This window comes from Oncorhynchus mykiss, chromosome 11, assembly GCF_057628025.1.
Source record: "Oncorhynchus mykiss isolate SJ-2025 chromosome 11, ASM5762802v1, whole genome shotgun sequence".
Taxonomy (NCBI): Eukaryota; Metazoa; Chordata; class Actinopteri; order Salmoniformes; family Salmonidae; genus Oncorhynchus; species Oncorhynchus mykiss.
Genome location: NC_143032.1, coordinates 12,005,001 through 12,017,512, shown reverse-complemented (window position 1 = coordinate 12,017,512; position 12,512 = coordinate 12,005,001). Strand labels below are relative to the sequence as shown.

Below are 12,512 nucleotides of genomic sequence, written 5' to 3'. Positions count from 1 at the left end.
GTTGTTGTAGACAAAGACAGGGAGCGCAGCAAAACAGCCACAATTAGCCTTGTTAGCTAGCTAGCTGGCCAGCTTAGCTGGCTAGTGTAGCTAGATAGCTTCTTTATATCAATTTGATGCAGTCAAGCCAGACCAGATGAGATGTTAGAGAACCTAGCGCCTTAACCTCTCCCTCCACCCCTGTTTCCCTACTCCTCCTTCTCACCCTCTGGTGGAACTCAGAGATGAGCCACAACTCCATCTCCAGGTTGGTCCCGCGCTTCTCGGCCGCAATGTAGCGCAGCAGGTTCTCGTGCTTCATCCCCGGCGTGAGGAACACGTCCCGCTCATTCATCCACGACTGCTTATCCTGTGGGAGGACACACAAACGTTACATCAACGCTTCAGAGGGTACACAAACAGAGGGAACATTACATCAACGCTTCAACCACTTACCTGAATGGGGAAGACCTTGACAGCCACGTATTCGTTCATCATCTGGGCCTTCCACACGCAGCCGAAGCGCCCCCTTGCCTTGATCTCCAGCAACTGCAGGGGTTTGAGCCCCACCAGGGGGGAAGGAGGGGGAACTAGGCCAGGATCCTGGTAGATAAATAGTTCAGAGGTCAGTACAGGTAAACACTGGGACATTACATTCAACAAGCCTATGAGGACCGAGTACGGTTCACAACATACGTACGACTTCTATAATAACTGGAGCTTTGATATCAAATTAAAAACTTCTAAAACTATGTTGCAAAACAGTTCAACTTGAAGGAAAACAAATAAGCCCAAGATTCTACACATGCTAAAGACTAACACTAATATACTACCATCAATATACTAACAACTGTTCTATAGGGGGGGGACCTATATCACAGTGGTCCTATAAGAGGGACCTATATCACAGTGGTCCTATAGGGGGGACCTATATCACAGTGGTCCTATAGGGGGGGACCTATATCACAGTGGTCCTATAGGAGGGACCTATATCAGTGGTCCTATAGGGGGGGACCTATATCACAGGGCAGTGGTCCTATAGGGGGGACCTATATCACAGTGGTCCTATAGGGGGGGACCTATATCACAGTGGTCCTATAGGGGGGACCTGTATCACAGGGCAGTGGTCCTATAGGGGGGACCTGTATCACAGGGCAGTGGTCCTATAGGGGGGACCTGTATCACAGGGCAGTGGTCCTATAGGAGGGACCTATATCACAGGGCAGTGGTCCTATAGGAGGGACCTATATCACAGGGCAGTGGTCCTATAGGAGGGACCTATATCACAGGGCAGTGGTCCTATAGGAGGGACCTATATCACAGGGCAGTGGTCCTATAGGAGGGACCTATATCACAGGGCAGTGGTCCTATAGGAGGGACCTATATCACAGTGCAGTGGCAGCCGACTACCTCTAGATGGCGGTGGTCATTAATAGAGGCTTTGCACAGTAGCTTAGGGGCTGCTAACAAGATGGCCTCCGAAGAAGAAGGGATAAAAGAGCGAGGAAGTGAAAGAATAGGAGTGAGAAACCACAAACAGGAAAGAGGTGGCACCACATAAGATAATTCAACAGCTACATTATCTCTACAGACAGAGAGAGCCAATACCACTGACAGACAGGAGGACCACAATGGACATAAGTGTTGACTTTATTGTGTTTTTAACCCTCAATGACTTTTTTGTGTGTAGTATTGATGTACTTGGCTGAAGCAAGTCGGCATGCATTTTAAATGTTTCAAATAAATTCATTAATTCAAAGACGAGTACAGAAGAGCGACGGGAAGCAAAACAGAACGAGACAGAGCTAAGGAGATGGTCTGGCCGACCTCGTTGATGTCCACGTGGCCATAGGGCGGCTTGCGGTGGTGGTACATCCAGAAGGCCAGCAGCAGGGCCATGGAGAGCATGGTGATAGGCAGCAATGAGTAGACCAGCACATTGAGTAGGGTGGGCGTGGGGGGAGGCGGCTTGATCACTGGAGGGACAGAGAGAGGGACAGAGAGAACACAGTGTTACCGAGAGGAGCGAGAGAACAGTAATAGGTAGCTACAGTATTAGGCGGGTACAGTATTAGGTAGGTAGAGTATTAGGTAGGTACATGAATGGGCAGGTACAGTATTGGGCAGGTACAGTATTGGGCAGGTACAGTATTGGGCAGGTATATGAATAGGTAGGTACAGTATTGGGCAGATACAGTATTAGGCAGGTACAGCATTAGGCAGGTACAGCATTAGGTAGGTATATGAATAGGTAGGTACAGTATTAGGTAGGTATATGAATAGGTAGGTACAGTATTAGGCAGGTATATGAATAGGTAGGTACAGTATTAGGTAGGTATATGAATAGGTAGGTACAGTATTAGGTAGGTATATGAATAGGTAGGTACAGTATTAGGTAGGTATATGAATAGGTAGGTACAGTATTAGGTAGGTATATGAATAGGTAGGTACAGTATTAGGTAGGTATATGAATAGGTAGGTACAGTATTAGGCAGGTACAGTATTAGGCAGGTACAGTGCCTTGCGAAAGTATTCGGCCCCCTTGAACTTTGCGACCTTTTGCCACATTTCAGGCTTCAAACATAAAGATATAAAACTGTATTTTTTGTGAAGAATCAACAACAAGTGGGACACAATCATGAAGTGGAACGACATTTATTGGATATTTCAAACTTTTTTAACAAATCAAAAACTGAAAAATTGGGCGTGCAAAATTATTCAGCCCCCTTAAGTTAATACTTTGTAGCGCCACCTTTTGCTGCGATTACAGCTGTAAGTCGCTTGGGGTATGTCTCTATCAGTTTTGCACATCGAGAGACTGACATTTTTTCCCATTCCTCCTTGCAAAACAGCCCAAGCTCAGTGAGGTTGGATGGAGAGCATTTGTGAACAGAAGTTTTCAGTTCTTTCCACAGATTCTCGATTGGATTCAGGTCTGGACTTTGACTTGGCCATTCTAACACCTGGATATGTTTATTTTTGAACCATTCCATTGTATATTTTGCTTTATGTTTTGGATCATTGTCTTGTTGGAAGACAAATCTCCGTCCCAGTCTCAGGTCTTTTGCAGACTCCATCAGGTTTTCTTCCAGAATGGTCCTGTATTTGGCTCCATCCATCTTCCCATCAATTTTAACCATCTTCCCTGTCCCTGCTGAAGAAAAGCAGGCCCAAACCATGATGCTGCCACCACCATGTTTGACAGTGGGGATGGTGTGTTCAGCTGTGTTGCTTTTACGCCAAACATAACGTTTTGCATTGTTGCCAAAAAGTTCAATTTTGGTTTCATCTGACCAGAGCACCTTCTTCCACATGTTTGGTGTGTCTCCCAGGTGGCTTGTGGCAAACTTTAAACGACACGTTTTATGGATATCTTTAACCTGTTAGATCTCTAGGGGCGCTATTTCATTTTTGTATAAAAAACTTTCCCGTTTTAAGCGCGATATTTTGTCACGAAAAGATGCTCGACTATGCATAGTTTTTGAAAGAAAACACTCTGAAGTTTCAGAATCTGCAAAGATATTGTCTGTAAGTGCCCCAGAACTCATTCTACAGGCGAAACCAAGATGATGCATCAACCAGGAAATTAGCAGAATTTCTGAAGCTCTGTTTTCCATTGTCTCCTTATATGGCTGTGATTGCGCAAGGAATGAGCCTACACTTTCTGTCGTTTCCCCAAGGTCTTAGCAGCATTGTGACGTATTTGTAGGCATATCATTGGAAGATTGACCATAAGAGACTACATTTTCCAAGTGTCCGCCTGGTGTCCTGCGTGGAATTCGGTGCGCAATTGCCAGCTGCTTGTACTTTTCCATTTGATATAGGGGAGAAACCATGCGTCCAAGAACGATATATCAATGAAGAGATATGTGAAAAACACCTTGATGATTGATTCTAAACAACGTTTGCCATGTTTTCAGTCGATATTATGGAGTTAATTTGGAAAAAAGTTCGCGTTTTGAGGACTGAATTTTCGGGTTTTTTTGGTAGCCAAATGTGATGTATAAAACGGAGCTATTTCTAATACACAAAGAATCTTTTTGGAAAAACTGAGCATCTGCTATCTAACTGAGAGTATCCTCATTGAAAACATCAGAAGTTCTTCAAAGGTAAATGATTTTATTTGAAGGCTTTTATGTTTTTGTTGAAATGTTGCGTGCTGGATGCTAACGCTAATGCTAACGCTAAATGCTACGCTAGCTAGCTACTTTTACACAAATTATTGTTTTCCTATGGTTGAGAAGCATATTTTGAAAATCTGAGATGACAGTGTTGTTTACAAAAGGCTAAGCTTGAGAGATGGCATATTTATTTCATTTCATTTGCGATTTTCATTAATAGTTAACGTTGCGTTATGGTAATGAGCTTGAGGCTGTAGTCACGATACCGGATCCGGGTTTGGGAGATCAGAGAGGTTAAGAAATGGCTTTCTTCTTGCCACTCTTCCATAAAGGCCAGATTTGTGCAATATACGACTGATTGTTGTCCTATGGACAGAGTCTCCCACCTCAGCTGTAGATCTCTGCAGTTCATCCAGAGTGATCATGGGCCTCTTGGCTGCATCTCTGATCAGTCTTCTCCTTGTATGAGCTGAAAGTTTAGAGGGACGGCCAGGTCTTGGTAGATTTGCAATGGTCTGATACTCCTTCCATTTCAATATTATCGCTTGCACAGTGCTCCTTGGGATGTTTAAAGCTTGGGAAATCTTTTTGTATCCAAATCCGGCTTTAAACTTCTTCACAACAGTATCTCGGACCTGCCTGGTGTGTTCCTTGTTCTTCATGATGCTCTCTGCGCTTTTAACGGACCTCTGAGACTATCACAGTGCAGGAGCATTTATACGGAGACTTGATTACACACAGGTGGATTGTATTTATCATCATTAGTCATTTAGGTCAACATTGGATCATTCAGAGATACTCACTGAACTTCTGGAGAGAGTTTGCTGCACTGAAAGTAAAGGCGCTGAATAATTTTGCACGCCCAATTTTTCAGTTTTTGATTTGTTAAAAAAGTTTGAAATATCCAATAAATGTCGTTCCACTTCATGATTGTGTCCCACTTGTTGTTGATTCTTCACAAAAAAATACAGTTTTTATATCTTTATGTTTGAAGCCTGAAATGTGGCAAAAGGTCGCAAAGTTCAAGGGGGCCGAATACTTTCGCAAGGCACTGTATATGAAGAGGTAGGTACAGTATTAGGCAGGTACAGCATTAGGCAGGTATATGAATAGGTAGGTACAGTATTAGGTAGGTACAGTATTAGGTAGGTACAGTATTAGGCAGGTATATGAATAGGTAGGTACAGCATTAGGCAGGTACAGCATTAGGCAGGTACAGCATTAGGTAGGTAAATTAATAGGTAGGTACAGTATTAGTCAGGTACAGTATTAGGCAGGTACAGTATTAGTCAGGTACAGTATTAGGCAGGTATATGAATAGGTAGGTACAGTATTAGGTAGGTATGTGAATAGGTAGGTACAGTACTAGGCAGGTACAGTACTAGGCAGGTACAGTACTAGGCAGGTACAGTATTAGGTAGGTATATGAATAGGAAGGTACAGTATTAGGCAGGTATATGAATAGGAAGGTACAGTATTACGTAGGTACAGTATTAGGTAGGTACAGTATTAGGCAGGTATATGAATAGGTAGGTACAGTATTAGGCAGGTATATGAATAGGAAGGTACAGTATTAGGTAGGTATATGAATAGGAAGGTACAGTATTAGGTAGGTATATGAATAGGTAGGTACAGTATTAGGCAGGTACAGTATTAGGCAGGTACAGTATTAGGCAGGTATATGAATAGGTAGGTACAGTATTAGGTAGGTATATGAATAGGCAGGTACAGTATTAGGCAGGTACAGTATTAGGCAGGTACAGTATTAGGCAGGTATATGAATAGGTAGGTACAGTATTCGGTAGGTATATGAATAGGCAGGTACAGTATTAGGCAGGTATATGAATAGGTAGGTACAGTATTAGGCAGGTATATGAATAGGTAGGTACAGTATTAGGCAGGTATATGAATAGGTAGATACAGTATTAGGCAGGTACAGTATTAGGTAGGTATATGAATAGGTAGCTACAGTATTAGGTAGGTACAGTATTAGGCAGGTATATGAATAGGTAGGTACAGTATTAGGCAGGTATATGAATAGGTAGGTACAGTATTAGGCAGGTATATGAATAGGTAGGTACAGTATTAGGCAGGTACATGAATAGGTAGGTACAGTATTAGGCAGGTACAGTATTAGGTAGGTATATGAATAGGTAGGTACAGTATTAGGCAGGTACAGTATTAGGCAGGTATATGAATAGGTAGGTACAGTATTAGGAAGGTACAGTATTAGGCAGGTATATGAATAGGTAGGTACAGTATTAGGTAGGTATATGAATAGGTAGGCACAGTATTAGGCAGGTACAGTATTAGGCAGGTACAGTATTAGGTAGGTACAGTATTAGGTAGGTACAGTATTAGGCAGGTATATGAATAGGTAGGTACAGTATTAGGTAGGTATATGAATAGGCAGGTACAGTATTAGGCAGGTATATGAATCGGTAGGTACAGTATTAGGCAGGTACAGTATTAGGCAGGTACAGTATTAGGCAGGTACAGTATTAGGCAGGTATATGAATAGGTAGGTACAGTATTAGGCAGGTATATGACTAGGTAGGTACAGTATTAGGCAGGTATATGAATAGGTAGGGACAGTATTAGGCAGGTATATGAAATAGGTAGGTAGAGTATTAGGTAGGGACAGTATTAGGCAGGTATATGAAATAGGTAGGTAGAGTATTAGGTAGGTACAGTATTAGGCAGGTATATGAATAGGTAGGGACAGTATTAGGCAGGTACAGTATTAGGTAGGTACAGTATTAAGCAGGTATATGAATAGGTAGGGACACAGTATTGTTTTCTCCTTTAAAACTTCTTGCTCCTACCTGAGACGCAGACGTCCCATCTAGACACCTGGAAATGCAAATGCGCTACGCTAAATGCTAAATGTACTCGTTAAAACTCAAACGTTCATTAAAACACACATGCAGGGTATTGAATTAAAGCTACACCCGTTGTGAATCTAGCCAACAAGTCATATTTTTAAAATGCTTTTCGGCGAAAGCATGAGAAGCTATTATCTGATAGCATGCAACACCCCAAAATACCTGAAGGGGACGTAAACAAAAGAATTAGCGTAGCCGGCACTACACAAAACGCAGAAATAAAATATAAAACATTCATTACCTTTGATGATATTCTTTGTTGGCACTCTTATATGTCCCATAAACATCACAATTGGGTCTTTTTCCCGATTAAATCCGTCCATGTATGCCCAAAATATCCATTTGTATAGCCTATCTGGTTCAGGAAAAAGCTCCGTTCCAAAACGCAACGCCATTTTTAAAAATTATATAAGTTGCCTATATTCTTTGACAAAACACTTCAACCTACTTTTCTAACCCAACTTTAGGTATTTGTAAACATTAATAAGCGATCAAATTGATCACTGGGCGATCTGTATTCAATAGCAGCTACTCAAGAAAACGTTGTCCTTTCTCTCTCTTCCAAAAGTCTCTTACTGTATGCTGGACGTAATGAAGGATCTATTTGTCATCACACAAACGATTTTTGTCAACGAAAATTACGTTTTTGGCGACATCATGTGGAAGTTGTAGGAACTGCAAGCTCCCGGCTATATATTTTTGCTTGCAATAAACAATTCAGAGACTGGCGGATTAATACTTTTCTGTGGTTTTTGTGACCAGATTTTTCTTGGGAATTCGCTTGCTGTTCACGTTCTGTTATAGTCACATACATTATTTAACCAGTTTTAGAAACTTCAGAGTGTTTTCTATCCACACATACTAATCATATGCATATACTATATTCCTGGCATGAGTAGCAGGACGCTGAAATGTTGCGCAATTTTTAACAGAATGTTCGAAAAAGTAGGGGGTCGACTTAAGAAAAGCCCTGCTTTGACTTCAACGGACAAAAAGGTTTGCTGCCTGGATGTCTGTGTGCTCAATAATATCAGTTTTGTGCTGTTATCCTGGGCAGAATTGCCCCTACCTTCAATACTCGTGGCCTCTTGCACATTTCAGTCCGTCATGTTTAAGACCCTACAATTCCCTTCTGTGAAGACCATTTGGGAACAATGTCAATAGTTAACCCTGGGTGAGGCCCGCGGAGCTTCCAACTCAACATATAATATCAACCTACTGAGTTTCACTTCACACCAGCCAGGGGTTGGAATACCAAGATAACATACCAAGATATCATAATAGTATGATACTATAACAAAGCATATGATATTTGCTCTGAAACAAATGGAGCAAGCAGTGATTGGGAAAATCAAATACTCCAAAATGACGACAAAAGCCCATTCAGATACAGGTCAATATAAACTGTACATCTGACTAGCCCTTGAAATCTGAGTATGGGAGTGAATGTTGCAATTGAGATGTAGCCTAGCCATAGAGATATAATAATTAGAAGAGATGTTACTACTCAACTCCGTGTTCTGTGTTGGGTGGACCGGCGGCCAGATCTATTTTCTATGGATGTAACAAAGAGACGGCGTCCTACAGGTCTACTTACTTGGTCCATTGACATCGGGCAGGTGGGTGAACCTCTCGTTGCAGAAGTTCCCCTCGCAGCAACAGAAGAAGACCTGAGGATTCTCCTCTGTCGCCACACACTCTTGCCTGAGAAAAAAAAGACAACATTTTAGCGACCGTCAAAGGGAAACGCTTTAGTCTAGAGCAGAGAAGGGAGCGCCTCAGCTTTCTGCTGACTTCAGTGCTTAAGAGGGCCTGTGGTTATTCCCTACGCCGGGTCGTGTTCAGAAGGGAAGTTCCGTTATGAAAAGCAGTGAAACAGGAAGGTTCTACCAGAAACTGCTCAATAAGAAACTCTGTTTTAATATCGTTTTCCGATGCAAGACGTTCAGAAAAGCTTTGCCACTGTGTACCCTAATGAACACGACCCAGAAACAGAATTAGGGCCTATGACCTGCTCAGACACCTAACTAACCCTAAGCTCCTCCTCCTTCCGTTCCCATCCGTCGCCATGCAACGCTCACACTATTGACTTCTTGACCACTGTGGAGGACAGGAGGAGGAGTAGGGAGAGGACTGGCAGTGTCGCCATCATACTGCTGATGGGGCGCCGGGCACATCGGCCCGGGTCAGCGATGTGGTAGCCTGGCGGGTCATTGGGCAGTGTCCTCTCCCCTCAAAGAGCCAGAGTCAATGGCGAGGTCGGCCAGTCGACCCTGACAACACTGGAAGGGGGCCCGGGCGAAGTGGAGGAGTCTCCTCAAGCTGTCCCGATATGAACACCAACTCCCAACAGTAGGATGGTTGTGATCATGATGCAAATTTGAAGATTGAGATTTTAAAGACATCCACTGTATGTCTAGACTAGAGGGTCCACACTGACAACTGTTGCTTCCAGGATCAACTTACACACGATATAAAAAGCATTTACATCAATGCATTCAAGGAACCTGGATTTCCGCAGGGTAATACAGTGGGGCAAAACAGTATTTACTCAGCCACCAATTGTGCAAGTTCTCCCACTTAAAAATATGAGAGGCCTGTAATTTTCATCATAGGTACACTTCAACTATGACAGACAAAATGAGAAAAAAATATCCAGAAAATCACATTGTATGATTTTTTATGAATTTGCAAATTATGGTGGAAAATAAGTATTTGGTCACCTACAAACAAGCAAGATTTCTGGCTCTCACTGACCTGTAACTTATTCTTTAAGAGGCTCCTCTGTCCTCCACTCGTTACCTGTATTAATGGCACCTGTTTGAACTTGTTATCAGTATAAAAGACACCTGTCCACAACCTCAAACAGTCACACTCCAAACTCCACTATGGCCAAGACCAAAGAGCTGTCAAAGGACACCAGAAACAAAATTGTAGACCTGCACCAGGCTGGGAAGACTGAATCTGCAATAGGTAAGCAGCTTGGTTAGAAGAAATCAACTGTGGGAGCAATTATTAGGAAATGGAAGACATACAAGACCACTGATAATCTCCCTCGGTCTGGGGCTCCACGCAAGATCTCACCCCGTGGGGTCAAAATGATCACAAGAACGGTGAGCAAAAATCCCAGAACCACACGGGGGGACCTAGTGAATGACCTGCAGAGAGCTGGGACCAAAGTAACAAAGCCTAACATCAGTAACACACTACGCCGCCAGGGACTCAAATCCTGCAGTGCCAGACGTGTCCCCCTGCTTAAGCCAGTACATGTCCAGGCCCGTCTGAAGTTTGCTAGAGAGCATTTGGATGATCCAGAAGAAGATTGGGAGAATTTCTTATGGTCAGATGAAACCAAAATAAAACGTTTTGGTAAAAACTCAACTCGTCGTGTTTGGAGGACAAAGAATGCTGAGTTGCATCCAAAGAACACCATACCTACTGTGAAGCATGGGGGTGGAAACATCATGCTTTGGGGCTGTTTTTCTGCAAAGGGACCAGAACGACTGATCCGTGTAAAGGAAAGAATGAATGGGGCCATGTATCGTGAGATTTTGAGTGAAAACCTCCTTCCATCAAACTTTTGTTATTGACAAAATACTTATTTTCCACCATAATTTGCAAATAAATTCATAAAAAAATCCTACAATGTGATTTTCTGGATTTTTTTTTGTTGAAGTGTACCTATGAAAATTACAGGCCTCTCTCATCTTTTTAAGTGGGAGAACTTGCACAATTGGTGGCTGACTAAATACTTTTTTGCCCCACTATATGTTGCACAGTTCATTCAGAACAGGACGGACCTCCTCACCGGTGGTGGCAAGATAACATATCTTTACCCAAGTCTAATCTACAACAGTCTCGAGCGTCTTCAACAGTCTCGAGCGTCTTCAAAAAAAGCTTTTCGACTTAAGCCCGTCACTCAACGCACTTCGATGTTTGGTATTTCCAACATGCACCAGAGGATCTGCTCGTCTGCTATTTTAAGAAGTGGCGACCTCTAGTTTAAGCAACCTGGGATTGCTGGTGTTGCGTTTCAAGATCAGTCATTGTTGCTGGCCCACTTTCGCACTGGCAGTCTCGATGAGGGAATGGTTTCATACACAGCCTTTTCATGGTGAGAACTCACGCAGCTTTAGGATTGAGCTTGTAGAAAACCTCTGGTTAAATACCCAGAAACAAAAGCTCTTTATGTTACCTTGGCTCTTCTCATTCAACACTATAAAACACAACCATGTTCATTCTTTCCAAGTTGATCATTTAAACCCCATGTACACGTGTCTCACTCTGTAAACAACAATGCAGTGGATTGGTTTTAGCCAAAACCTTTTTTCTCCTCTATACGTTTATGCGGGGAGAAGCGACTGTATTCAAGCTTCCCATCCGGATCCATCTATTCAACGATTTATCTGGGTCTTGGGAGAGAGGCCGGAAATAGATCGCAACGGCAATCGGTTGAAAAATCTACAGCACCACTCCGCCTGACTTTTCCGGCGACAGCGAAGCCTTGGTTATGGCGCACCTACGGGACCCGCCGGGCGCAGGGCAACTGTATATTCCAGTTTGACAGAGAGACATTTAATATGGAGTCCATGCTTCTACGTCTGCATTGCTTTCTGTTTGGGATTTGAGGCTGGCTTTTCAGATTTTGTCATCTGCTGATGTACAAAGGACTTTAGAAAAACATTTGATGAGTAACACTTCCGATAGATGAAATGGAAACTAAAATGTTCGATAACACAAGCGAAATGTCGAAGACAAGCTCGTGTGAGGTTGCACACACACACACACACATTCCAGACGTGAAGTCAATAGGCAGTAATGCTTGAGTGACAAATCCAACTGTGATTGTTAAAGTTGTATATATGGTCATATTTGATGGTTAGATTAACATAGTCATTATCGATCAGTGACGTATGGGGACCCCAATGAGCTTCATTCTAAACACTTGTTGAGGCATGGATCCCACTCGGGAAATGAAAACATTGAGCAGAAACCCACCTATACAACCATAGGGAACACACTGATTCCACCTCTTGGCCACAGCAGGGCCCCTATTCATGAAGAGCGGAAGAGTAGGAGTGCTGGTATAGGATCAGGTTTTACCTTTGGACCTTACCCTGGATGCCAGCACTCCTACTCTCTTTGTGAATACATCCCAGGACTCCAGTCTTTAAGGCAGAGGAAGGCAGCTCATCTAATCTACAACTCAACAGTATTATATAGGGCCTTGCACAAGGGCACAACGGTAGGAGATTTGACCTGTCGTAGCAGTTGAAGTCGTCCAGCCAGCAGCCCTTCTTCACCAGCTCGATGGTACCAGAGTTGTTGCGCCAGGAGGCGTAGCAGTGCAACCTCTTGTCCTTCTCACCCTCGCAGCTCTCTACCCCGCTCTGGTTGGTCTTCTCGATCTCATAGTTCACGTTATAGAACAAGCACTCCCGTGTGTCCACCTCGCCATGGCTTGGTCCTGTCACAGAGAGAAAGATGAGGATGCACTAGTTTAGTCAAGCATTAGAAGAATACCATT

General features: G+C 43.1%; 1 protein-coding gene across 1 annotated transcript in view; it reads right to left on the bottom strand.

The window, feature by feature from the left end:
- Positions 1-12,512, bottom strand: part of LOC110535274 (activin receptor type-2B) — a 59,032-nt gene that overhangs the window by 10,991 nt on the left and 35,529 nt on the right. The window contains exons 2-6 of the mRNA XM_021620174.3: positions 12,245-12,452; positions 8,583-8,689; positions 1,807-1,955; positions 436-582; positions 206-349 (exon numbers count right to left, since the gene is read on the bottom strand). Coding sequence (XP_021475849.3) covers positions 206-349; positions 436-582; positions 1,807-1,955; positions 8,583-8,689; positions 12,245-12,452 — 755 coding nt within the window. The remainder of the gene's footprint in view (positions 1-205; positions 350-435; positions 583-1,806; positions 1,956-8,582; positions 8,690-12,244; positions 12,453-12,512) is intronic.